At 51.5% G+C, this 26,269-nt stretch overlaps 1 protein-coding gene across 4 annotated transcripts in view; it reads right to left on the reverse strand.

The window, feature by feature from the left end:
- Positions 1–26,269, reverse strand: part of OTOF (otoferlin) — a 118,749-nt gene that overhangs the window by 85,614 nt on the left and 6,866 nt on the right. For 2 of the 4 annotated variants that reach the window (XM_077176418.1, XM_077176416.1), the window contains exons 3-6: positions 21,965–22,053; positions 14,052–14,151; positions 5,395–5,606; positions 711–797 (exon numbers count right to left, since the gene is read on the reverse strand). In XM_077176418.1, coding sequence (XP_077032533.1) covers positions 711–797; positions 5,395–5,606; positions 14,052–14,151; positions 21,965–22,053 — 488 coding nt within the window. The remainder of the gene's footprint in view (positions 1–710; positions 798–5,394; positions 5,607–14,051; positions 14,152–21,964; positions 22,054–26,269) is intronic. The other 2 variants (XM_077176419.1, XM_077176417.1) reach the window with 1 other exon arrangement.

Here is a 26,269-nt window from a genome sequence, read left to right on the forward strand (position 1 = left end):
TGGGATAGCATAATGGGATAATAGGATAACGGGATGGGATAATGGGATTGGGATGGGATGGGATAATGGGATAATGGGGTAACAGGATAATGGGATGGGCTGGGGCTGGAGATGGGATGAGATGGGATGGGATGGGATCCATGGGATGGGATGGGTTCAGGTGGGATATTTTCCATTGGAAGGGACCCACAGGGATCACCTGGTCCAACTCCGCCCTCTCCAAGGCAGAGCCAGTGCTAAATCCTGTTCCTATGAGCCCCTCCACGTCCTTCCAGCCATCCCTCATCCCACAGGAATCCAGGAGCTTTTCCCAAAACGCTCCTTCCTGTGGCTGAACTCCTCCTGGGACGATCCTTGGGATTTTACCTGAAATTCCCTTTCTTTGGCTCCTTCCCAAACTCTTTTGTCACGCCGAGAAAAGCCACAGCAAACAAACTTCCATGCACACGCAGGGAGCTCATTCCCATGGGAATGGCTGATCCCGGGATCTGGGGACAGGACATGGAGACAGAAGGGCACCTCAAAGGCACAGCAGTGTCCCAATATCCCGATCTCCACCTGGAATGCCATTCCAAGGCTGCTTTTCTGGCTGTTCCACCACTTCTCCTGCCCACCAGCAGCCCAGGAATGGGAATTCAGGGACGATTCCCATGGGAGATCCATCGGGAAAAGGCGCGGAGCAGCCACAGCACTGCAGAGCCTCTCCCTACCTGGTGTCCAGGGACCCCTGGCTCAGGGAATCCCCCTCTCCCAGGAGCTCATCCTCGCTGTGGAAGTACAGCTCGTCCTCTTCCATCCTGGTGGGAACACCCCAAACGTCAGCCCTGCCCTTCCCGGGATTCGGGATCCCAAAATCACGGAATCGCTGAGCCCTTTGGGTTGGGAAAGCTCTCCGAGTCCTGCCATCCCCAGCACTGCCCGGGCCACCCCTGATCCATGTCCCAGGATCCACATCCACAGGGATTTGGAACCCCACCAGGGATGGGGGCTCCAGCCCTTCCCTGTGCCAGGCGTGGGCAGCCTTTTCCAGGAAGGAATTGTTCCCAAAATCCAACTTGGAGCCCCCGCCCAGGACACGGCTCTGCACATCCCATGCTCGGCAAACGCCACAACTCTTCCTAAAATGGGGCAGCCACAGCTCCTCGGGGAATTCCAGCCCCTCCCCACCCTCCCAGCTGGGAATTCCTTCCCAAGATCCCACCCCAAACTCCCCTTTCCCACTGGAAGCCATTCCCTGTGTCCTGTCCCTTCATCCTTTTTCCCAAATTCCAGCTCTCCTGGAGCTCCTTGAGGCTTGGGAAGGTGCTCCGAGCTCTCCCTGGATCCCTAATTTTCCTGCTTTAATCCCATGGAGCTGCATCCCACAGGAGTCATCTGATGAGAAACCGGAAAACCCATCCTGGAACCATCCCAGCAGCATCCTCCAATTCCCTGGAATCCTCCAATTCCCTGGAATCCTCCAATTCCCTGGAATCCTCGAATCCCAGGCTGGTTTGGGTGGGAAGCGACCTTAAATCCCATCCAGTCCCGCCCCTGCCAGGGGCAGGGACACCTCCCGCTATCCCAGGTTGCTCCAAACCTCATCCAACCTTTCCTTGGACCCTTCCATGAGGGATGGAGCACCCATCCAAAATTCCAGCGGCACAGGCAGGACTCGGAGATCCCATCCCAGCCGGCCTGGCCCCCTGTCCGGGATTGTGAGGTTTTTGTGTGGGTTCAATTTCCATTTTCCATCTGTCAGAGCTGGGGCAGTTCTCTGCTGTCCATGGGGCAGTTTCCTTTATCTCTCCCACAGCCAACCCTCCCTCCGGGAGATCTCTGCTGTTAATGGGACATTAATCATTAATTATCTCCTGTTCATGGCTGATAAAATTCCATCATCCCACTGACGATAAAATGCTGATAAAATTCCATCATCCATTTATCACTGTTGATGAAATGCTGATAAAATGCTGATAAAATTCCATCATCCCACTGGGAGATGCTCCGCCCACTGGGGGGAGGAGCCAAGCATTCCTACCTGGGTACAACCCGACGCTGGGTGCACCACTGTCACAGACATATTTTTTAATGTAAAAATTCCTTTTTGCCAGGATTTTTTTTTTCTCCTGAGAAGCTGAGAGGGCTCAGGAAAACAAATGTAAACGTTGAATTACCTGCTGCTGTGGAATGCAACAGGTGCGTCTGTGATTGGTCCCATGTGGTTGGTTTTAATTAATGACCAATCACAGCCCAGCTGTATCAGGACCCTGAGCAGTCAGAAGATTTTATTATTAATTCCTTGCTGGCCTTCTGATGAAATCTTTTCTCTATTCTTTTGGTGTAGTTTTAACATAACATTTTATCCTAAACAGATATATATCCTTATATATATATTTTATATATAATATAAAATATATATATTTTATATATATATTTATATATTTTATATATTTATATATATAAAATATATAAATATATATAAATATATATATAAAATAAATATATAAAAATATATATAATATATAAAATATATAATATATATTATATAATATATATAATACACATAAATATATATATATTTGTATATATATATATATATACAAATATATATATATTTATTTATATATATATATAAATATATATATATATATATATATATATATTTTATCCTTAACATATATATCCTAAAATAATAAATCAACCTTCTGAAACACAGAGTCAAGGTTCTCATCTCTTCCCTCATCCTGGGAAGGGATATCACCACACAGCCCAGCAGCCTTTGCCCAGTGCATTCCCAGAGGAGCAGCTTCTGCTGCCCTGCATTGCCAGAGGGAGCCCAGGCCCATCTCCAGCAGCCCTGGAGCTGCAGAGGAAAACTCCCCCCTTGTGCAGGATCCCTGCTCCAGCAGAGCCACAGCTGGCACTGCAGGAGGGCTGAGCCCCCATGGGATGGGGCTGTGCCACCCCCTGACACACAGGGGGCAGCTCCTGCTCTCACTCTGTCAGTGCTGTTTTTATTTGTTTGTACTATTACATTTCTATTTTTAATTTTCCCTAATAAAAACCTGTCATTCCCGCTCCCGTATCTTTCCCTGAGAGCCTCTTGATTTCAAAATTACAACCATTCAGAGGGAGGGGGTTTTACATTTTTCCATTTCAGGGGAGGCTCCTGCCTCCCTTAGCACTCTTTTCAAGCCAAGACCCCTCCTCTTCCAGCTGTGCCGTTCCCGGCTCCCTGCCCAACATCCACCCATTCAATCCATCACCACATTCCCGCTCAGCCTCGTCCCGGCTCGCTGAGCCAGGAAACAAAACCACGCCGAGCTTCCAATTTGCTTTAAAATTCCCTGGATTCAGCCCAGTTCCCACAGTTAATGAACTGCCTTGGCAGGATGCGAGCAATTAGAGGGATATTCCCTCTGTTTCCCATTTTTTCCTTATTTTTGGCCGCAATAAAGTGCTAATCCCGGATGGAACGTGGTCCAAAATGGGATAACCCTGAGGGGGAGAAATGGGATGGAAAGAGCAGCTGATTCACAGGGCTCTGTTTGGATTCAGAGCTCCGGGCTGGGATCTCCGTGTGGATTTAGGGATTTGGCAGCGCTGGGGGAATGTTTGGGCTCGGCGCTCTCAGAGGGATTTTCCAGCCGGAAGTGTTCTGATATTCCATGATTTGGGAATGCAGGGATTGTCCTCTTTTGTCCATCACCGTGGAAGTGGTGGATCCATGAGGAGTGGACAGGGAATGTGGTGTTCCCGAGGGGGCCGTGGGTGACACCAGGACCCAGCTCTGCCTTCACCGTCCCCCTCTTCCAGAACCTTCCTTCCACCTCCATCTCATTCCTGAAGAATTCCAGCAACTTCAGGGCTTTGATGTCTCCCCTGTTCCAAATGCTCCCATTTTCCAATGGATTCAAGAGCTCCCAGAGTGGGGACCCATGGACAAAGCCACCCTGGACAGCACAACTCCAAGAACTGTGGAAAGCTGCCTGAAAATCCACCTTAGTGTTCCATGAATCCCCTCGTGGCTGCAAATCCTGGACTTACAGAATCCCAGAAGTTGGGAAACACCTCCAGGCTCATCGAGCCCGAGCTGTGCCCAATCCCCACCTTGTCCCCAGCCCAGAGCGCTGAGCGCCACATCCAGGAATTCCTTGGACGCCCCCAGAGGTGGGGACTGCACCACCATCCAAGGGTTGTGCCCTGAGTATCCACAGGCTGGTGGAGAACTGGTCCCAGCTTGGACTCCTCCATCCCAATGGAGTCACCTGCAGCATTCCCAGTCAACCCCACTGGGCTGGGATTGCAGCTGGTTCCTGCAGCTTTGTGTCAAGGAATGTCTTTCCCTCCCTGCGCTACAGTCTTGGAACTCGTGCCTTCAGGTGTGGAGCATCAGATCCTGGAGCACCTGGAGCGGCCAGGGCCACCTGGATCCCCATCCTCACCTGGAGCTGTTCCATGGATCCACCAGTGAGCCCTGACCCTCACCCAGACCCTTCATCCCCTCAAGACCTTCACAGAATTGCACCTTCTGTCCAAGTGCTACAGTCCTGGAAGTTCAGCTCTGTCCTGGAGCACCAGGACCTGCTGGAGGCCACCTGGAGCTCTCCCACCTTCACCTGGAGCTGTTCCATGGATCCACCAGTGAGCCCTGACCCCCATCCAGACCTTTGATCCCCTTGGGATCAGGATGGAATGACATTTTCTCTCCATGCGTTACAATTCTGGAATTTTGGCTCTGTCCTGGAGCACCAGGAGCTGCTGGTGGCTCACCTGGAGCTGCTCCATGGATCCACCAGTGAGCCCTGACCCCCATCCAGACCTTTCATCCCCTCGAGATCTGCATGGAATGACACTTCCTGTCCGTGTGCTACAATCCTGGAATTTTGGCTCTGTCCTGGAGCACCAGGAGCTGCCAGGGCCACCTGGATGCCACCCTCACCTGGAGCTGTTCCATGGATCCACCAGTGAGCCCTGACCCCCATCCAGACCCTTCATCCCCTCAAGACCTTCACGGAATTGCACCCTCTGTCCAAGTGCTACAGTCCTGGAATTTCAGCTCTGTCCTGGAGCACCAGGACCTGCTGGAGGCCGCCTGGATCCCACCCTCAGCTGTTCCATGGATCCACCAGTGACCCCCACCCAGACCCTTCATCCCCTCAAGACCTTCACGGAATTGCACCTTCTGTCCAAGTGCTACAATCCTGGAATTTCAGCTCTGTCCTGGAGCACCAGGAGCTGCTGGAGGCCACCTGGAGCTCTCTCACCCTCACCTGGAGCTGCTCCATGGACCCTCCAAGGGCGGGAGATGCCCCTCGGAGCAGCGCTGTGGTGACGCTGCCCTTTCCCAGCAATCCAAGCCCTCCCAATCCCCCCCACAATCCCACATCCAGGATCCCCGTGTCCCGTTACCTCCTGAAGCTCCTCTCCGTGGATTGCTGGTTGGATTTCCCGGGAGGGACATCGGAGCCGTGCCGGTGGCCAGACAGGAGGCTGTCAGTCTCCAGGGAATACCTCCCGTCCCCCTCCGAGTGCATGCTGGGCGTCTCCAGGAATTCCTTGTCATTCCAGGTGCCCACTGTCCCATCCAGAGCCTGGTAGCGGAGCTCTATGGAGATGCTGGTCTGGAAGACAAGGAGACACCATCAGCGCCCGTGGAACATCCCAGGAAATCCAAAAAGCGGGAAGAGCATCGGCCGTTGGGTGTTTTAGCCTTGCTGATCCCAAAGTTTCTGTGTTCCTGGATGTGGATTCTTTGCTTCTTTTCTTCTGCCAAGGTCGGGATTAAATCGTGAGTTGGAATTTCTTGTTGGGACTCACATGTTTATCTTATCGATGTTCTTATCAGTTCTTATCTATCTTATCTCACAAACCCCGTGTTCTGCAGCACTTCAGTCCCACAAACCAAAAATGGAGCCCCGTCTCTCTCTCTCTCTCCAAGGCCTTTTAAGGATAAACTGTCCAGTTAATAATTACACCTAAATTATTTTTACTTTTTAACCAATAACCAACCATCTGTGGCCAGCAATGGGGACTTTTTTATCCAATTACACAAAACCACCCAAGCCCTTGGAGAAGAAGGTGAAGAAGGTGAAGAAGGTAAAGAAGAAGAGGGTGAAGAAGAAGAAGAAGAAGAAGAAGAAGAAAAAAATGAAGAAGATGAAGAAGAAGAAGAAGGTGAAGAAGAAAATGAAGAAGAAAATGAAGAAGATGAAGAAGAAGAAGTTGAAGAAGAAGAAGAAAGAGAAGAAGAAGAAGAAGAAGAAGAAGAAGAAGAAGAAGAAGAAGAAGAAGAAGAAGAAAATGAAGAAGATGAAGAAGAAGAAGTTGAAGAAGAAGAAAGAGAAGAAGAAGAAGAAGAAGAAGAAGAAGAAGAAGAAGAAGAATGTTAAAAGAAGAAGAAGGTGAAGAAGAATAAGGTGAAAAAGAATAAGGTGAAGAAGAATAAGATGAAGGTGAATAATAAGGCGAAGAAGAAGGTGAAGAAGAAGATGATGAAGAAGGTGAAGAAGGAGGTTAGAAGAAGAAAGTGAAGAAGAAGAAGAAAGAGAAGGAAGAAGAGGAAGAAGAAGAAGAAGAAGAAAGTGAGGAAGAAAAAGAAGGAGAAGGAGAAGAAGAAGAAGAAGAAGAAGGAGAAGGAGAAGGAGAAGAGGAAAGTGAAGAAGAAGAAGAAGAAGGAAGATGGTAAAGTAGGTGAAGAAGAAGAAGGTGAAGCAGAAGAAGATGAAGAAAAAGAAGAAGAAGGTAAAGAAGAAGGAGAAGAAGGTGGTGAAGAATGACCAGCCTCCACCCTAAATCCTCCATCCTGCCCCATATTTATTACCATATCCTAAAACCCCAAACTCCAAGTTTTCCACCCTGTGACATCACACACTTCTACCCCACTCCACACCCACAATCCCAGTGCTCTCAATCAATTCTGGAAGCTTCTCCACGGCCTCAGGTCAAGTGCAGTGCTCTCCTGGGGCTCAGAGTGTGTCAGCACAGAAAGTCTGGAATTCCCAGCATCCAGGGTTCCAACATCTGGACACCTGGAGAGCAGCTTTGGGCTGGGGAGGGATCTGACCATGGGCCTGGCTCACCAGGAATTCCTGGTGCATCCCAGACCAGCGGCAGCAGGGAGAAGGAAAAGCCCGGAAGAGCTGCAAACCCTGGGAGCAGCTGGAGGCACCAGGAGCAGGTGGAGCTGTGTTTCCTGGTGGAGCTGTGTTCCCTGGTCCACCACTTTGTTGGGAATTTCACCCTGGGATGCTGCTAATCCATGGATTTGTGGGGCTGCACTCCAGCCTGATCCTGTCTCCAGGCAGGGCAGGGATTTTTTTAGGAATGGGCATCCCTGGGGAATCTTGAGGAGCAGCTGGCGGCTGCTGGAGGAGCAGGTGGAGCCGGTTCCTGGTGGAGCTGTGTTCCCTGGTCCACCACTTTGATGGGAATTTTACCCTGGGATACTGCTAATCCATGGATTTGTGGTGCTGCACTCCAACCTGGTCCTGTCTCCAGTTTGGGCAGGAATTTTTTAGGAATTGTCACTCCTGGGGAGCCTTGGAGCTGCTGGAGGCACCAGGAGCAGATGGAGCCGGTTCCTGGTGGAGCTGTGTTCCCTGGTCCACTACTTTGATGGGAATTTTACCCTGGGATACTGCTAATCCATGGATTTGTGGTGCTTTATTCCATCCTTCTCCAGGCTGGGAAGGGTTTTTTTAGGATTGGGCATCCCTGGGGAATCTTGAGGAGCATCTGGAGGCTGCTGGAGGAGCAGATGGAGCCAGTTCCTGGTGGAGCTGTGTTCCCTGATCCACCACTTTGTTGGGAATTTTACCCTGGGATGCTGCTAATCCATGGATTTGTGGTGCTGTACTACAACCTGTGTCCATGCAGGACAAGTTTTTTTTTAGGATTGGGCATCCCTGGAGAGCCTTGGGGAGCAGCTGGAAGCACCAGGAGCAGATGGAGCCGGTTCCTGGTGGAGCTGTGTTCCCTGATCCACCACTTTGTTGGGAATTTTACCCTGGGATGCTGCTAATCCATGGATTTGTGGGGTTTCACTCCAGCCTGGTCCTGTCTCCAGGCTGGGAAGGATTTTTTTAGGAATGAGCATCCCTGGGGAGCCTTGGGGAGCAGCTGGAAGCACCAGAAGCCGATGGAGCCGGTTCCTGGTGGAGCTGTGTTCCCTGATGCACCACTTTGTTGGGAATTTTACCCTGGGATGCTGCTAATCCATGGATTTGTGGGGCTTCACTCCAGCCTGGTCCTGTCTCCAGTTTGGGCAGGAATTTTTTAGGAATTGTCACCCCTGGGGAGCCTTGGAGCTGCTGGAAGCACCAGGAGCAGATGGAGCCGGTTCCTGGTGGAGCTGTGGTCCCTGATCCACCACTTTGTTTGGAATTTCACCCTGGGATGCTGCTAATCCATGGATTTGTGGTGCTGCACTCCAGCCTGGTCCTGTCTCCAGGCTGGGCAGGGATTTTTTTTAGGATTGGGCATCCCAGTCTTGGATCGGCTCTGGTTTGGATCTCCCAGTCTGGTGGGAAGGGACCTGGCGCTGGCCGTGTCCAAGCCTCATCTCAAGCTTCTCATGGATCACAGAATCCTGGGATGCTTTGGGTGGGAAAGGACCTTCAAACCATTCCCAATTTCATTTCCAGGGTGCTCCGACCCCAATGTGCAGCCTTGGCCTTGGACACTCCCAAGGATCCAGGGGCAGCCACAGCTTCTCTGGGAATTCCAGCCCCGCCAGGAATTCCTTCCCAAAATCCCACATCCAATCTTTGATCCAAACCTCCTTGGATGCACCAACTCCGAGTGAGTTCCTCTCCCTTTTCCATGTGGCCATCCCCGACTTGCTCCAGGTTGCAGCAAATTCACGTTTGGAGCTTTCAAGTATTTTTCTCCCTAAAATCTTTCATTTTTTTCCCCTAAAATATTTCCTTTTTTCTCCCTAAAATCTTCTATTTTTTTCTCTCTAAAATCTTTCATTTTTTTCTCCCTAAGATATTTCTCCTTCTTCTCCCTAAAATATTTCCTTTTTCTTCCCAAAAATATTACCCTTTTTTCTCCCTATAATTTTCCCCTTTTTCTCCCTAAAATCTTCCCTTTTTTTCTCCCTAAAATATTTCCCGTTTTCTCCCTAAAATCCTCCCTTTTTTTCTCCCTAAAATTGTTCCTTTTCTTCTCCCTATTTCCCTTTTTCCCCCAAAAATATTTCCATTTTTTCTCCCTAAAACATTTCCCTTTTTCTCCCTAAAATCTTCCCCTTTTTTCTCTCTAAAATATTTCATTTTTTTCTCCCTAAAATCTTTCCTTTTTCTCCCTAAAATTGTTCATTTTCTTCTCCCTATTTCCCTTTTTTCTCCCTAAAACATTTCCCTTTTTCTCCCTAAAACATTTCCCTTTTTTCTCTCGAAAATCTTTCATTTTTTTCTCCCTAAAATATTTCCTTTTTCTCCCTAAAATTGTTCCTTTTCTTCTCCCTATTTCCCTTTTTCTCCCAAAAATATTTCCATTTTTTCTCCCTAAAATCTTTCCCTTTTTTCTCCCTAAAATCTTCCCTTTTTTTCTCCCTAAAATATTTCCTTTTTTCTCCCTAAAATCTTCCCCTTTTTTCATCCCTAAAATATTTCTCTTTTTTCTCCCTAAAATCTTTCTTTTCTTTTTTTCTCCCTAAAAGCTTTCCCTGCATTCCAAACGGAATAAAATCCATGAGATTTCGTCCCGCTGCCTTTGCTCTCGTGGCCAAAATCCTTCTAAAAGCTCAGATTTGGACAAAGCAATTTGGGGAGGAAAAAAAAAAAAAAAGGCAAAAAGCAATTCCCAGTTCATTCTCCTGGAAAATGCCTCTTTTAAAAACCCATCAGCTGCTGACAAGATTAAAGCACAAGGAAAAAAAGCACTTTTCTTTTCCACCTCCACTCTGCTTCCATGGAGAAATTATCTGTTATTTTGGGTTCAAAACCAACTGATTTTAGGTAAAAAAAAAAAAAAAAAAAAAAAAAAAAAAAAAAAAAAAAAAAAAAAAGAAGTTAAAAAATGGGGGTAGTGGGGAAATTTATTTCTTACAGAAACCCTCCTTTTTCCATGTTTATGTTTGACTCCTTTTTCCATGTTTATGTTTGAGAGGAGGTGCAGCATCCCCTCCAAACAAGGGGGTACTGGAAGGGCTGGAAAATCCAAGATTTGGGAAGGGAGCAACAATTCCAGAGGGATTCCGTGCATCCCGCGCGTGACAGCCGAAGGGTGACTCAGTCCCAGCTGGGAGTGGAGCTCTGGGCGAAGGTTTTGATTGATTTATCTTCTTTTTTCCTTTTTTTTTTGGCAAAATCCAAATTCGAGTCAATCGCACCTAATTCCCCCCCCCCCCCCACAAAAACTATTGGAGAATGTAAAAAAAAAAAACAAAAACAGGAAACGAGGAGGGAAAAACAGGGATCAAAGTTGGAATATTCTTTTTTTTTTCCACATTTTCAGACATTTTGGGGTTAAAATCTCCTTTTCCAGCTGGATTTAGGAGTTAAAAAAAAAACCCTTTCAAGGCAGGAAAAATTAAGGATATAACGAAGAGAAAGATCTGTGGGATGAGTGGGATCGCGCCTTGGAAGGGCAATTAGGAGGTGTGGGTTGGAATCAGGAGAAATTCCCGTTGGGAACAATGGGATGGGAAAGAAAATCAAGGGGGAGAAAAATCCCTGCAGAGCTGGGAGGGGTTGATCTTTCCCAGGGGATTTCAAATTGATTTTTTTTTTATGGGCGTCTTTTCCCTGCTGCCTGAGGAAAAAAAAAAAAAAATTAATTCTGAACCATCCTGGCTTTTCTGTTGCAGGAGAATGGACACAGCCGGAATTTCGCTCCCGGCTCCAGCGTTCCGGGAGTTTTTAATCTCCTGGACAAGGCCATAAAGGCAGGAGGGAGGGCGGGAGCTGCCAGGGAGGGTTCTCGGGAAAAAAAAAAAAGTAAAATTATTTCCAACCATTTCTTTGGGTTCCATCAGGGAAAAATGAGGCTGTTCCCAGAAACTGCCTCGGGATGGGTAGGAAAGAATCTTGAATCCCATCCCATTCAAATCCCAACAGCTCCCACCATCCCAAGGTTTTCCAGCTTTTCCTTGGATGCTCCCAGGGATTCTCTGGGAATCCCAGCCCAGCCAGGAATCCCTTCCCAGGATCCCAGCATCCCAAGCTCCCCTTTCCCACTGGAAGCCATTCCCTGGCTCCTGCCCCTCCAGCCCTTGCCCCAATCCCAGCTCTCCTGGAGCCCCTTTGGGATGGGGAAGCGGCTCCAAGGATTCCCTGGATCCTCCCCTGATCCAGCTGCACATTCCCAGCTGCTCTCCCAGCCTGGCATTGGATCCAGCCCCATCCCGACTCCTCTCTGGGAGGAATTACAGGAACAAGGGGGTTCACTCAGAATTTGGGACTCCAGGAAGGGTCTCCCTTCCCTTTTCCATCCCCAAATTCCATAAAAATCCCTCGGGATGGATCCTGAGTGTCCTTGATCCCAGAATCCTGGAATGGTTTGGGATGGGATCCATGGACCTTCAATCCCATCCCAGGGACACTTCCCACCATCCCAGGATTATCTAAATCCATCCTTGGACACTGCCAGGGATCCAGGGATTCTCTGGGAATCCCAGCCCAGCCAGGAATCCCTTCCCAGGATCCCACCATCCCAAGCTCCCCTTTCCCACTGGAAGCCATTCCCTGGCTCCTGCCCCAATCCAGCCCTTGCCCCAATCCCAGCTCTCTTTTCCCTCTGGAAAAGGCTCCAAGGATTCCCTGGATCCTCCCCTGATCCAGCTGCACATTCCCAGCTGCTCTCCCAGCCCCATGCTCTCCTCTGGACTCTGACTCTGTTTTCCCAAACCCTTGGATCACACGGACAATCCCTGAGGCAGCTCCTCGCCTGGAATCCCACAATTTCCGCACCCCTCTGGGAAAATCAGGATGAGAACACCCCCCTCATCCCGAACCCCCATCCCGAGGGGAAAACCTTCCCCTTTTTGGAAAAATCTCCCCCTTTTCGGAGCAGCCGCCGCTTCCCTCTCTGCCTCCCCATCTCCCGGGAGCCGTTTCCCATGGAAACGGAGTTTGGGAACCGGCTTGGAAACGCGGCTATTTCTGCTCCCGATATCCAGCCCCGGGGGTTCCATTAAAAATCAGCCTCCCCTCTCTTTTTCCCGGGAAGCCGCGGCCTCATCCAGCACCAAGGACAGGGGCGGAGGGGAGGAATTCCTGGAATTGTCAGGGAGGAGAGCGGGATTTCATTAAGCGGCTTCTCCTGGGGGGGGATGGAGGGAGCGGGACCAATAAAAGCCGGGAATGCAGCCCCGAGGAGGGAGGGGAAGTGCAAGGAACACAGGTGTGCTTGGCGAAAAAATAATTCCAGCTGCTGGCTGGGTTATTGGGGATTCGCCTGGTGAAAATCGCTCTCCAGGGGAGGAAAATCCCGTATTTTGGGGATCTTTCGGCGTCACAAAGGGCAGAGAGGGAAATGGATGGGTGGAAGTTGAATCCCCCCCCCAAATTTCTGGTGGCAAAGTAATTCCTGATGGCCTCCTGGCCTGGCCGGGGCTTGGGATGGGATCCTGGAATCCCAGGTGGGATTTGGGTGGGAAGGGACCTGAAATCCCATCTCATTCCAGCCCTGAAAGTTCCCACTGTCCCAGGCTGCTCCAAGCCACATCCAACCTGGCTTTGGACATTCCCAGGGATCCAGGGGTGGCCACAGCTTCTCTGGGAATTCCAGCCCAGCTCCTTCCCGCCCTCCCAGCCAGGAATTCCTTCCCAATATCCCACTGTCCCTGCCCCTTGGAAAGGGATGGAACTGGATGAGCTTTAAGGTCCCTTTCAACCATCCAAACCATTCCATGATTCCATGATGAAGGACACTCAGAATCCATCCCGAGGGATTTTTATGGAGCTTGGGGATGGAAAAGGGAGGGAGGAGGAAGGGAGACCCTTCCTGGAGTCCTGAGATTCCCAGTGAACCCCCTTGTTCCCAGAATTCCTCCCAGAGAGGAGCTGGGATGGGGATGGATCCAATCCCAGACTGGGAATGTGCAGCTGGATCAGGGGAGGATCCAGGGAATCCTTGGAGCCGCTTCCCCATCCCAAAGGGGCTCCAGGAGAGCTGGGATTGGGGCAAGGGCTGGAGGGGCAGGAGCCAGGGAATGGCTTCCAGTGGGAAAGGGGAGCTTGGGATGGTGGGATCCTGGGAAGGGATTCCTGGCTGGGCTGGAATTCCCAGAGAATCCCTGGATCCCTGGCAGTGTCCAAGGATGGATTTAGATAATCCTGGGATGGTGGGAAGTGTCCCTGGGATGGGATTGAAGGTCCATGGATCCCATCCCAAACCATTCTGGGATTCTGGGATCAAGGACACTCAGGATCCATCCCGAGGGATTTTTATGGAATTCAGAGATGGAAAAGGGAAGGGAGACGCTTCCTGGAGTCCCCAATTCCCAGTGAAGCCCCTGGATCCCGAAATTCCTTCTCAAGGAAGAATCAGGATGGGGCTGGATCCAACGCCAGGCTGGGAGAGCAGCTGGGAATGTGCAGCTGGATCAGGGGAGGATCCAGGGAATCCTTGGAGCCTTTTCCAGAGGGAAAGGAGAGCTGGGATTGGGGCAAGGGCTGGAGGGGCAGGAGCCAGGGAATGGCTTCCAGTGGGAAAGGGGAGCTTGGGATGGTGGGATCCTGGGAAGGGATTCCTGGCTGGGCTGGAATTCCCGGAGAATCCCTGGATCCCTGGCAGTGTCCAAGGCCAGGTTCAATCACCCTGGGATGGTGGGAGCTCCACCCCTGCTTTTTCCCCATCCCAAACTTCCCGCGTTTTTCCAATCCGAGCTTCTCTTTGCACCCTCCGGACATTCCCGGCCGCCTCATCCCTTTTGGAGCAGGGGTAACAGGATCAAGGCAAGGAACACCGATATCCCCGTTCCCACAGGGAAACATTCCCGGATTCCCAACATTCCCGGATCATTCCCGGGTCCGTGTGTCCGTGTGTCTCCAGGTTCAGCGGGGACACGGACGCACGGATCCGGGAACGATCCGGGAACGTTGGCCTCGGTGACGCACCTGGATGGCGGAATTGTTGTCATCGATGAGCGTGTCCGTCACCTCCAGCTGCCCTTCCACCACCACCTTCTGCAGCACCATCCGGAACGTCCCGATGAGCCTGCGGAGAAAAGGACGGGAAATCCCGGGAGTTCTCGCCCACCAGGGCCGGGTTTTCACGGGAAAAGGGATTTGCTTCCCGTTTTCCTTGGGAAGAGGGAGAGGTGAGGTCCCGGCTCGAGGCTCAGTGGGGGTGATGGGAAAAGGAGAAGCTGAGAGAGGAACCATTCCAAGGGAATGCTGCCGGGATAAGGGAAGAAGGAGATTTGGGAGCCACCGCTCCTGAATTCCTGGGGTGCCGCTGAGAGATCCCAAAGTGGCCTTTTCCATACGGAATGTCCACAGCGGACGCCTTTAACTTTGCTATGTCCCTGATTTTCCATGCTGGTGACTCAAACAAGGAGCAGGGACTGCCCCTCATCCCTCAGCACCAGGCCATGGAAATCATGGAATGCTTTGGGTGGGAATGGACCTTGGAGCTAATCCCGATTCCTTCCACCATCCCAGGTGGCTCCAAGCTCCGATGATACGAAGGGATTGTTCCCAAAATCCAACCTGAACCTCCCCGTGGCCATTTCCTCTCATCCTGTCCCCGTTCCCTGGGAGCAGATCCCGATCCCCTCTGGATCCTCCTAGGGAATTGTGCAGAGGGAAAAGGTCCCCCCTGGGCCTCCTTTGCTCCAGGCTGAGCCCCTGCCCAGCTCCCTCAGCCCCTCCTGGGGCTCCATTCCCTGCCCAGCTCCCTCAGCCCCTCCTGGGGCTCCATTCCCTGCCCAGCTCCCTCAGCCCCTCCTGGGGCTCCATTCCCTGCCCAGCTCCCTCAGCCCCTCCTGGGGCTCCATTCCCTTTCCCTGCTCCGTTCCCTTCCCTGGACACGCTCCAGCCCCTCCAGGTCCCTGCAGGATTTCCACCTCCATCCCTCATTTTCCCCATTCCAAGCTCCGATCCATCCCTGCAGGGCTCTGTCTCCAAGGTGCCCCGCAGGACATGGAACGGGAAAACCTTTCCTCTGTTTGCTCCATAATTCCCATTCCAGAAGCAATAATGCATCCCATGGAAACATCCTTCTTCCTCTCCAAGGTGAGGAAAAAGCCGCTGTATCCACCTGGATTTCGGGGTTTGGGAAACAGCGTTATTCCCCGTCTGCCAAAGCAGCAGCACTTCTGTTTTGGAAAGCATTCCTCGGGTTTATTCCATGGAATATCCCGAGCTGGAAGGCTCCCACGAGGATCATCCAGGCCAATTCCAGCTATTCCTCAGGGGTGGAGCCTGCGGGACTCCAGATTCCTGCAGCTCTCCCTGTGTTTTTTTTAACCTGTTTGGAATCTAGAACATTCCCAGGTGCGGTGGTGGCTTTGCTGCTCCTCTTGGATCCAGGTGGATCCGGGGACTTTTGGCTCCCAGGTGCTCCATGCCTGGAGAGGGCTGAGGAAGGAACAGGAAATTCCTCCTGGAATATTCCCCTGCAGAGCTGCTCCAGCTCCAGGATCCAACATCGGGACCTGGAGCCGCTGGAGTGAGTCCAGAGGAGGCCCTGGAGCTGCTCCAAGAACTGGGAAGAGCTGGGAATGCCCAGCTGGAGAAGGGAGGGATCCAGGGAGACCCCAGAGTCCCTTCCAGGAGAGCTGGAGAGGGACTGGGGACAAGGGACGGAGGCACAGGACACAGGGAACGGCTCCCACTGGGAAAAGGGAGCTTGGGATTGTGGGATCTTGGGAAGGAATTCCTGGCTGGGAGGGTGGAGAGGGGCTGGACTGGAATTCCCAGAGAAGCTGTGGGTGCTCCTGGATCCCTGGGAATGTCCCAGGACAGGCTGGATGGGGCTTGGAGCCACCCTGGGATGGCGGAAGGTGCCAAAGTTGGAACGGGACAATCCTTAGGTTCCCTTCCCACCCAAAGCATTCCATGAATCCCTGACAAAACCAGAGCCATTCCAAGCCCTGCAGCAGAGGGCAGGGATTTGGGAAGGAATTCCTGGCCGTGGAGGTGGCGAGCCCTGGCACAGGTTCCTGGGAGAAGCTCCTGTCCTTCCTGGGATCCTTCCTGGGATCCTTCCTGGGATCCTTCCCGGGATCCTTCCTGGGATCCTTCCTGGGATCCTTCCCAAGCCGCTTCCCCCGGCGGGATCCGGGCAGGACGGGATTAAAAATTCAGGACCCGCCTGTGCCGCCGCTCAATTCCGGCTGTTCCATAATTCATCGGGGCCCTGCTCCCTCCCTTCCCCGCCGTTTCTGCTGATGGAAAAAAGGGAAATTTTCTGGGTCACCCGTAATTTTATCAGCCCTGAGGAGCAGCTCCGGTTTCCGACCCCAGCCAGGCTGGTTCTGTGCCTGGAGCTCACTCGAATCCCAGGATCAGCGAGTCTGGGATGCTCCAAATCCCGGGAGCCACCAGGCTTTGCCCTTGTGGCGCATCCCAAATTCCAGGGATGCCTCCTGTTTCCCCGAGGCGATTCCAGGGACACGGGGGGAATAGAGAATCCCATGAATCCGGTCAGGCTTTGCCAGCACTGGAGTTTTCCAAGGGCCAGAATTTCAGGTGTCTGTGCCAAGAGCATCCTCCAGGACCAGGAAATCCCATTTTCCCTCCCCTGCTCCCTCAGCCTTTGGATGCTGCTGGATCCATGGGCAAGGTCTGCTCCTGAAGCCAGGGAGAGGCTCTTTTTGGGAATGGCATCTCTATCCATGGATCCATCCATCCATCCATGGATCCATCTCTCCGTCCATTCATCCATCCATGGATCCATCTATGCATCCAGGGATCCATCCATGGATACATCCATCCACCCATCCATCCATAGATCCATCCATCCATGGATCCACAGATCCACCCATCCATCCATCATCCATCCATCCTTTCATCCATCCATCCTTTCATCCATCCATCCATCCATCCATCCATCCATCCATCCATCCATCCATCCATCCATCATCCATCCATCCATCATCCATCCATCCATGGATCCATCTCTCCATCCATTCATCCATCCATGGATCCATCCATCCATCTATTCATCCAGGGATCCATCCATGGATCCATCCCTCCATCCATCCATGGATCCATCCCTCCATCCATCCATGGATCCATAGATCCATCCATCCATCCATGGATCTATCCATGGATCCATAGATCCATCCATCCATCTATCCGTCCATCCATCCATCCATCCCTCATTCCATCCATCCATCCCCTGGAACTGACAAGAGCCAAATCCTGGGACCTCCCCCCCCCAGTTTGTTCCCCACTTCCAGAAACCCCTGGAAAGGTGGGATAAGGGAAGCAGAGGGATTCCACACCTTTTGGCCCCTTTTTCCAGGGAATTATCCTGCTGAACCCTCATGGAAGTGCCCAAGGCCGGGTTGGATGGGGCTTGGAGCACCCTGGCACGGTGGAAGGTGCCCATTCCAATTTGGAACCTGCAGCTTTTCCACGGATTTCCAAATCCCGGCTTGGGCAATCCTGGTTAATTCCAGCTCCTTCCTCTTGCAGCTCCTGCCTGGAGCTCTCTCTGGAGCCGTTTTTTCCCCCTCTCCAGCCAAATTGCAGTTTCATCTGGAATCGTCTCAGGCCGTGGAATTAGAGCTTCCAAAACCATTTCCCGTCTAATTATCCCCTTCCCGCCACTTTGCAGGAGCCTGTAATTATTCCAGGTTCATTTTTTCCCTGGAATACCCGGAGAAATGTGGGACACTCCATCTCAGCAGCCTCCAGGTACTAAAAGTTGCTCCAGCCAAGTTTTTTCCCCCTTTTTCTTTGGGAAACTCCTGCAGAAATTCCCAATAAACTGGAATTATTTTTTTCTTTGGAAGGCGAGTGAAGTTTTTTCCCTCTTTTTCTTTGGGAAACTCTTGCAGAAATTCCCAATAAACAGGAATTATTTTTTCTTTGGAAGGCGAGTGGGCAATGACTGAAGTCAGCCCTGGGTATGGAAATATCCTGAAATTTATGGAAATTTAATTTGGGATGAGATTTTCAGTTTGGGTGTGCTCAGGCTCTCGCTCCGTGTTTGGATCGGTGTCGCTCCAAGTTTGGATCCGGAAATGAAAAATTCCACAAAAATCCCACACGGCCGGAGCTGAAGGGGTCACACCCGAGGGGGCTGCAGGCAGGGATTGGGCACCGAGAATTCCACCCCGGAATCCTGGAATGGTTCGGATGGGAAGGACCTGAAAGCTGAATCCCACTCCAACCCCGATCTTCTACAGTCCCGGATCGCTCCAAGCCCCATCCAACATTTTTTGGGGGCACTTCCAGGGGTGGGACAGCCACAGCTTCCCTGGGAATTCCATCCCAGACCCTCAGAGCCAGGAATTCCATCCCAAAATCCCACTTTCCATGTGGGGAGGCCAGTCGGACAACAGGGAACCCTCCAGATCCGGAGTTAAATTTTCCATTCTCCTGCTCCAGCAGGAGATAATTTTCCACGGATTATTTTCTGGATAATTTTCCACTGATTATAATTTTTCCAGATAATTTTCCACTGATTATTTTTCTGGATTATTTTTTCTGGAGAATTTTCTGCAGATGATTTTCTGGAGAATTTTCCGGAGAATTTTCCATGGATTATTTTTCCAGATAATTTTCTGCAGATTATTTTCCAGATAATTTTCCACTGATTATTTTTCCAGAAAATTTTCCACTGATTATTTTTCCAGAAAAATTTCCGTGGATGGTTTTTCCAGATAATTTTCCACAGATTATTTTATGGATAATTTTCCACAGATTATTTTCCGGATAATTTTCCACATATTATTTTTCTGGATAATTTTCTGCGGGTGATTTTTTCCGGATAATTTTCCGCGTATTATTTTTCCAGATAATTTTCTGCAGATTATTTTCCAGATAATTTTCCATGTATTATTTTTCCAGATAATTTCCCACAGACGATTTTCCAGAAAATTTTCTGCAGATGATTTTTCTCCAGATAATTTTCCCACGGATTATTTTCCGGAAAATTTTCTGCTGATAATTTTTTTCGGATAATTTTCCACAGATTATTTTTCCCCGGATAACTTTCCACAGATTATTTTCCCGGATAATTTTCCATGGACGAAACAAGGATTCCTCCGGAGACACAAAGGACCCGAGCCGGGCCAGGATCTGCACGGCTGGAGAGGAACAAAGGATGGGACCAAGCTCTGTTTCCATCCCGGAGGCTCCAGGGATGGATTTAACCCTTCGGAATCCGGATTTTCTGTCCCTCCCTGTCAGGTAGCGGAGCAGCTCCCGCCTCTTTTTCGTGGGATGGGTTTTCCATAGGGAAATTATCTCTGCTCCGGGTTTGGAATGTGGCCTTGGGCCTTTGGCCAGATCCCGTTGCTGCTCCAGAGGAAAACAGGGATGAGGAGGAGGTGGAACGCCCCCGGAGCAAAAGCTCCTGGGTTTTGTGCACATTCCTTAAGGATTGGGATCTCTGCCCTGTGTTATCCCTGTTTTCTGCACAAGGAAAACCTGCTCGGAAAGGCCCCAAAGTCCCCAAAGTCCCAAAAGTCCCAAAAGTTTGGGAATGGGAGCACAGGGATGATTGTCCATAACCTCTGGATCCCAGCTGCCTCTTGGATTCATCCCTGGTCGTGCCTCTGCTTTTTTCCCTGGATCTTCCCCTCTCCTGGGTGTGATTCCCATTCCCACATCCCTCAGAGTGTGGGAAAAGCCCTGCGATGGCTTTCCCTGCTTGAATCCCCCCCAAAAAAATTTGGGATCTCAAATTTTCTCCATCCAGACTCTCCCAGGGCATGGAATCGTGGGAAAGCATTCCAGGGGTTTTCTCCCACCCTGGAGGGGTCCTGAAGGTCTCCCAGGGGAACAGGAGACCATGGAGAACACCAGAATTCCAGCAGGATCCCGGCATTCCCAGCCAGCTCATCCCACCTCACACCAGGATTTTCCAGGATGGGATCGGATGGATTATTCCATGCCATGGGAATCTCCATGGGTTTTATTCAGGATGTGGAGGCCCCGCAATTTTTCATCCTTCCCTCTTGTGGGGCTTTTCCAGTGGGAATTTCCACCTGGGAATGACCCACGGGCAGGATGTGGCTCCTCCTGGATGCTTTGGATGTGTCCTGGAGAGATTCCCAGCCGGGGAATTCCCAATCCAGGGCACAGGATTTTTGGGATGCCGTGGCCTGTCTCTGGGGGGTTAGGAGGCTTCTCCCTCATCCCTTTTCCTTGGATACTCAGCACCCTGGGAATGCTCCCGGGGACCCTCCGGAGCCGGGATGAACCCACCGGGATCCAGAGGCGCCTGGATGAGGCCAAACAGGGATCACATTCCCGGGAATTGTCAGCTGGTGACAGCCACAGGCACAGGGAACAAAGGGAGCCGCCGGGACGTGACTGCCCGGTCATTCCGGAGGCTCTGGATCAGGCCCTGGATCAGGTATCCCGCCTTTTTCCAGGCCTCTGATCAATGGCCTTCATCAGCTGCTGGTGAATTATTCATGCAGCGCCTGGATCAGCTTTCCCAAGCCTCTCCCTCCTCCTCCTCCTCCTCCTCCTCCTCCTCCTCCTCCTCCAGCGGATTTGGAGTTCCAGCTCTGCCTCTGTTTCATGGGAATTCCTATCCCAGACATTCCCTGCCTTCCTGGAGGGCTGTTCCCAATCCTCTCTCTCCTCCCTCTTCCTCCTCATTTCTGGACGGGGAGGATGGGCTGGAATTATGGACCATGGGGATTCCCAGAGGGGTATTCCCAAAATTCTCCCTCCTCCTCCCCTCTCCTCCAACTGATTCGGAGGACAGGCCAGAGCTCCAGCACTGCCCTGTTTTAATGGAATTTCTTTCCCCACTTATTCCTTGTATTCCCAGATGGATGCTCCCAAAATTCTCCCTCCTCTTCCCCAGCTGATTCAGAGGACGGGCCGGAGCTCCAGCACTGCCCTGTTTTAATGGAATTTCTTTTTTCCACTTATTCCTCGTATTCCTGGAGGGCTGTTCCCAAAAATATCATGACCTCATCCTGGACTTAATCCTGGATGAGGAAAACGCGCTGGGATTCCGACACTCCCTCGGTTTTGTGGGATTTCCTGTTCCAGATACACCCAGCATTCCTGAAGGGATATTCCCAACTTTCTCCTTCCTCTCCACTCTCCTCCTCCTCCAGCTTATCCCTGGACAAGGGGGATTTGCTGGACTTCCAGCACTGCCTCATTTTAATGGGAATTCCTATTTCCCTTTATATTCCCAGCCTTCCTGGAGGGACATTCCCAGCACCAGCTCCTCCCTTCTCCTCCCAGCCAGGAATCCCTTCCCAGGATCCCACCATCCCAAGCTCCCCTTTCCCACTGGAAGCCATTCCCTGGCTCCTGCCCCTCCAGCCCTTGCCCCAGTCCCAGCTCTCCTGGAGCCCCTTTGGGATGGGGAAGCGGCTCCAAGGATTCCCTGGATCCTCCCCTGATCCACGTGTCCGCACGGATCCGTGTGGGAAGGGCCCTTAAATCCCATCCTATTCCAAGCCAAATCCTTCCCACTACCCCAGGTGGCTCCAAGCCTCATCCAATTTTCCTTGGACACTTCCAGGGATGGGGCAGCCCCAATTTCCCTGGATGGATTCCACCCAACGCCTGCAGCATTTGGAAAATCTGGGAAAGCACATTCCGGCATCGACTTCCCACCTGGACAATCCACCCCAAAAAAAATTCCAATTTCCTTCAAAACATGGAAATTTTACGGAAACAAACGGCACGACTTGGGAAAAACTCAGTGCCGAGCACCGCAGAATTCCTGGGGTGGATTCCTCGCCCCCTGAGCCGCTCACACGGCCCCGAAAATTCCCAGGAAATTCCCGGGGATTCCCTCCCGCCTCCAAAGGGAGGCGGAGCTGCCTCTTCCCGCGGGATGAGATCCGTGTGGGCGGCGGGAAGGAGGCACTCACCTGTTGGTGAAGACTTTGCTGTAGTTGAACACCTGGATCTCCAGGATCTCATTCCCGTCGATGTTGGTCGCCACCGGCCAGCGGAAAGTCTGGGAAAAGGAGGAGAGGGATGAGCCGGGAATGCTTTGGGAGAATGGGAGGAAAGAGCCAAAACCATCTTGGGAAAAGGAAAAGATGGATGAGCCAGGAATGTTTTGGGAAAACGGGAGGAAAGAGCCAAAAACATTTTGGGAAAAGGGAAAGATGGATGAGCCGGGAATGCTTTGGGAAAATGGGAGGAAAGGGCCAAAAACGTCTTGGGAAAAGGGAAAGATGGAATGAGCCAGGAGTGTTTTGGGAAAAGGAGGAGATGGACGAGCCAGAGTCAGGAAAAGGAGGAGAGGGATGAGCCAGAGTCAGGTGGGAAAAGGGTAGGGAAGAGCCAGGACAGTTTTGGGAAAAGGAGGAGATGGATGAGCCAGGATTGGTTGTGAAAAGAAGAGGGAAGAGCCAGGAGTGTTTTTGGAAAATGAGGAGATGGATGAGCCAGGATAATTTTGGGAAAAGGAGGAGAGGGATTGGTTGGAATTGGTTGGGAAAAGGGGAGGGAAGAGCCAGGAGGATTTTTTGGGAAAGGAAGAGATGGATGACCAACGATCAGCTGGGAAAAGGAGGAGAGGGATGAGCCAGGATCTGTTGGGAAAAGAAGAGGGAAGAGCCAGGACAGTTTTGGGAAAAGGAGGAGAGGGATGAGCCAGGATCTGTTGGGAAAAGAAGAGGGAAGAGCCAGGATTGGTTGGGAAAAGGAGGAGAGGAACCGGGAGCATTCAGGAAAAGAAGGACAGGGATGATCCAGGATTTTTTTGGGGGGAAAGGAGGAGAGGGATGAGCCAGGATTGTTCCAGGGATCGGCAGTGGAAGGGATGGAGAAAGGCCGCTTTTCCCAGGACAAAGGCAGCAGCGCTGCTTCACAGGGATGTCACTAAGGGTGTGCCCAGGGCCAACTATTCCATGGATTCACACGTGGAAAATATGGATCCAGGCATTGGATGAGGATGGGAACACGGAGCCAGGCTGGGAGAGCAGCTGGGAATGTGCAGCCGGATCAGGGGAGGATCCAGGGAATCCTTGGAGCCGCTTCCCCATCCCAAAGGGGCTCCAGGAGAGCTGGGATTGGGGCAAGGGCTGGAGGGGCAGGAGCCAGGGAATGGCTTCCAGTGGGAAAGGGGAGCTTGGGATGCTGGGATCCTGGGAAGGGATTCCTGGCTGGGCTGGGATTCCCAGAGAATCCCTGGCAGTGTCCAAGGAAAGGCTGGAGCACCCTGGGATAGCGGGAGGTGTCAAGGTTGGAATGGGACGATCCTTAAATTCCCTCCCGTCCCAAACCATTCCATGATTCCATGAAATACGATCCCTTTCCTTTGTTTCTTTGTTTTGGTTTGGTTTGGGGTTTTTTGGGTTTTGCTTCCCAAGGCAAATCCCTCTGTCAGCCCAACCCCCTTTGGATTCCCGGCTTTCCAAGCCCCCCAGGACCTCCCAAACCCCCCCGCCCTTCCCAAGCCACTCCTGGGTCGGGAATGTGCCAGAGGCAGCGGATCCGGGATCCAGGATCCCTCCCAGGAGCAGCAGAGCGGGATCGAAAACCACGGGAAGAGAATTTGCCCATCCAGCAAATCCCCGGGAAGGAACCGGTGCCGCCTCAGCACTTCCCGAGCTATTTATTCCCGGGTTTTAATTGGTCTGCAGAGCCAAGGAAGCAAAGGGAAAATTACTGGAATATAAAGGGAAATGGCACCAGTTGGATCCGGCAGCAGGATTTATCCCGGGCTTTCCACGTGGGGATGGAATTCAGTCCTTTCCCTGCTTTTCCCTTGGTTTTTTTCCAAATGTTTTGACGCTCCAGGGATTGGATCCGGTGATCAAATCACCCAGAGAAATCCCAAGGTTATGGAATCAAGGCGTTGGAAAAATCCTTGGAGATCGCCAAACCCAAGAATTCCCAGTGCTGCAGGGGCCGCCCTTGGTCCATCTCCCACATCCACGTGGATTGAAATCCCTCCGGGAATTCCACCTCTGGACAGCCAGAAATTCCAGGAAGGAATTCTGCAGGAATGTCCCTCTGGCCTGAGGAATTGTCCTATTCCCACTTTTCAGGGCTCTGCACCAGGAGCCTTCCTTTTCCCAGAGAGAGGAGGAAAAAAATGGGAATTTTCCCAGCCAGGTTCCCTTTTCCCTGTCCGACCTCCATCCAAAAGGTGCTGGATGTGCTTTGGGATCCACCAAATCCCAGGAAATCCACTCCAAACCCAAGGAAAGGCAGAGGAAGAGGCAGCAGTTGTGGGGGATGACATCCAGGGATTCACTAAATTCTGGGATGGCGTTTGCCAAAGGAAAAGGGGGAAAACAACCCTGGAAAAGTCGTGGCTGGAGCCACAGCTTGATCCCAGGGGTTTTCCAGGTTCTGGGAAAAAAAAAAAAAACAATGGGAAACTGGGAAGGTCCTGGGACAGAATTCCCAGAGAAGCCGTGGCTGCCCCTGGATTTCTGGAAGTGCCCAAGGCCAGGCTGGACAGGGCTTGGAATGCCCTGGGATCAGGAAAGGTTTCCCTGTCCCCGGAATGGGATGAGTTTTCAGGTCTCTTCCCGCCCAAAATTCCATGGTTTGTGCTCCCCGGAATTGGCAGGAGCAGCTCCTGCCTCGGGGCCCGCTCGAAATTTATCCCAGGAAACTTCAGCTCCCAGGAATTTGGGCTCCTTCATTCCCAGAGATTCCCTTCTCCTCCCAGGCTGTGGGGGGATCTCCGGGAAAAGCCTCTCCAAGATGAAATCCTTCGGGATTTCAGCACGGAACGCAAACATTCCCGATTAACTGGGGAGCTCCACGCGGCCTCCGGAATATTCCAGGATCCGGAGCGGCAGGGGGTTCGCGGAATTCTTTAGGGAGTGAAGGAGAAAATAATTGGAAAAGAAACGGAGCGGAACCGAACAAGCGGAAACCACTGGGGTTTGAAATCCAAATCCTGCCTGGGGGCGGATCCTGATGCACGGGAAAAGGGGCAGGAAAAGAGGGAATTAACATGGAAAAGAGGGGCCTGAAAATGAGGGAATTAACATGGAAAAGAGGGGGCTGGAAAAGAGGGAATTAACATGGAAAAGAGGGGGCAGGAAATGAGGGAATTAACATGGAAAAGAGGAGGCCGTAAATGAGGGAATTAACATGGAAAAGAGGGGGCAGGAAAAGAGGGAATTAACATGGAAAAGAGGGGGCTGGAAAAGAAGGAATTACCAGGAAAAGAGGGGGCAGGAAAAGAGGGGATTAACACGGAAAAGAGGGGGCAGGAAAAGAGGGAATTAACATGGAAAAGAGGGCGCAGGAAAAGAGGGAATTAACACCGAAAAGAGGGCGCAGGAAAAGAGGGAATTAACATGGAAAAGAGGGCGCAGGAAAAGAGGGAATTAACACCGAAAAGAGGGGCAGGAAAAGAGGGGGCAGGAAAAGAGGGAATTAACACAGAAAAGAGGGAATTAACATGGAAAAGAGGGGGCAGGAAATGAGGGAATTAACATGGAAAAGAGGGGGCAGGAAAAGAGGGAATTAACACAGAAAAGAGGGGGCAGGAAACGAGGGAATTAAAATGGAAAAGAGGGGGCAGGAAATGAGGGAATTACCAGGAGAAGAGGGGGCAGGAAAAGAGGGAATTAACACGGAAAAGAGGGGGCAGGAAAAGAGGGAATTAACATGGAAAAGAGGGGGCTGGAAAAGAGGGAATTAACATGGAAAAGGAGGGGGCAGGAAAAGAGGGAATTAACATGGAAAAGAGGGGCCTGAAAATGAGGGAATTAACACGGAAAAGGGGGGGCAGGAAAAGAGGGAATTAACATGGAAAAGAGGGGGCAGGAAATGAGGGAATTAACACAGATTTCCTCAGCTCTGAGATCACAGAATCCAGGGATCACCCAGGAGGTTGGGAAAACCCTCCGGGATCATCGAATCCAAGCTGTGGGAATAGGAGAATTCCTGGAGAGCCACATCCAGGAGAATTCCTTGGAAACCTCCCGGGATGGGGACTCCAAACCTCCCTTCCAAGGCCTGGCCACCCTTTCCATGAGGAATTATTCCCAAAATCCCACCTCAGATTCCAGGGCACGGCCTGAGGCCGTTTCCCCTTCCTTGTCCCTGTTCCCAGGAAGCAAAGCCCGATCCCCCCTCTCCTGCTCCAGGATTTGGGATCTGCCATGGATAACCCGCGTGGTTTGAACTCCAGTTATCCCCAGGAATTCCCTGTGCCCACGGGAGGGCGGAGATTCCCTGGATATTCCCTGGGC

Source organism: Agelaius phoeniceus, chromosome 3 (assembly GCF_051311805.1).
Source record: "Agelaius phoeniceus isolate bAgePho1 chromosome 3, bAgePho1.hap1, whole genome shotgun sequence".
NCBI classification, from domain to species: domain Eukaryota; kingdom Metazoa; phylum Chordata; class Aves; order Passeriformes; family Icteridae; genus Agelaius; species Agelaius phoeniceus.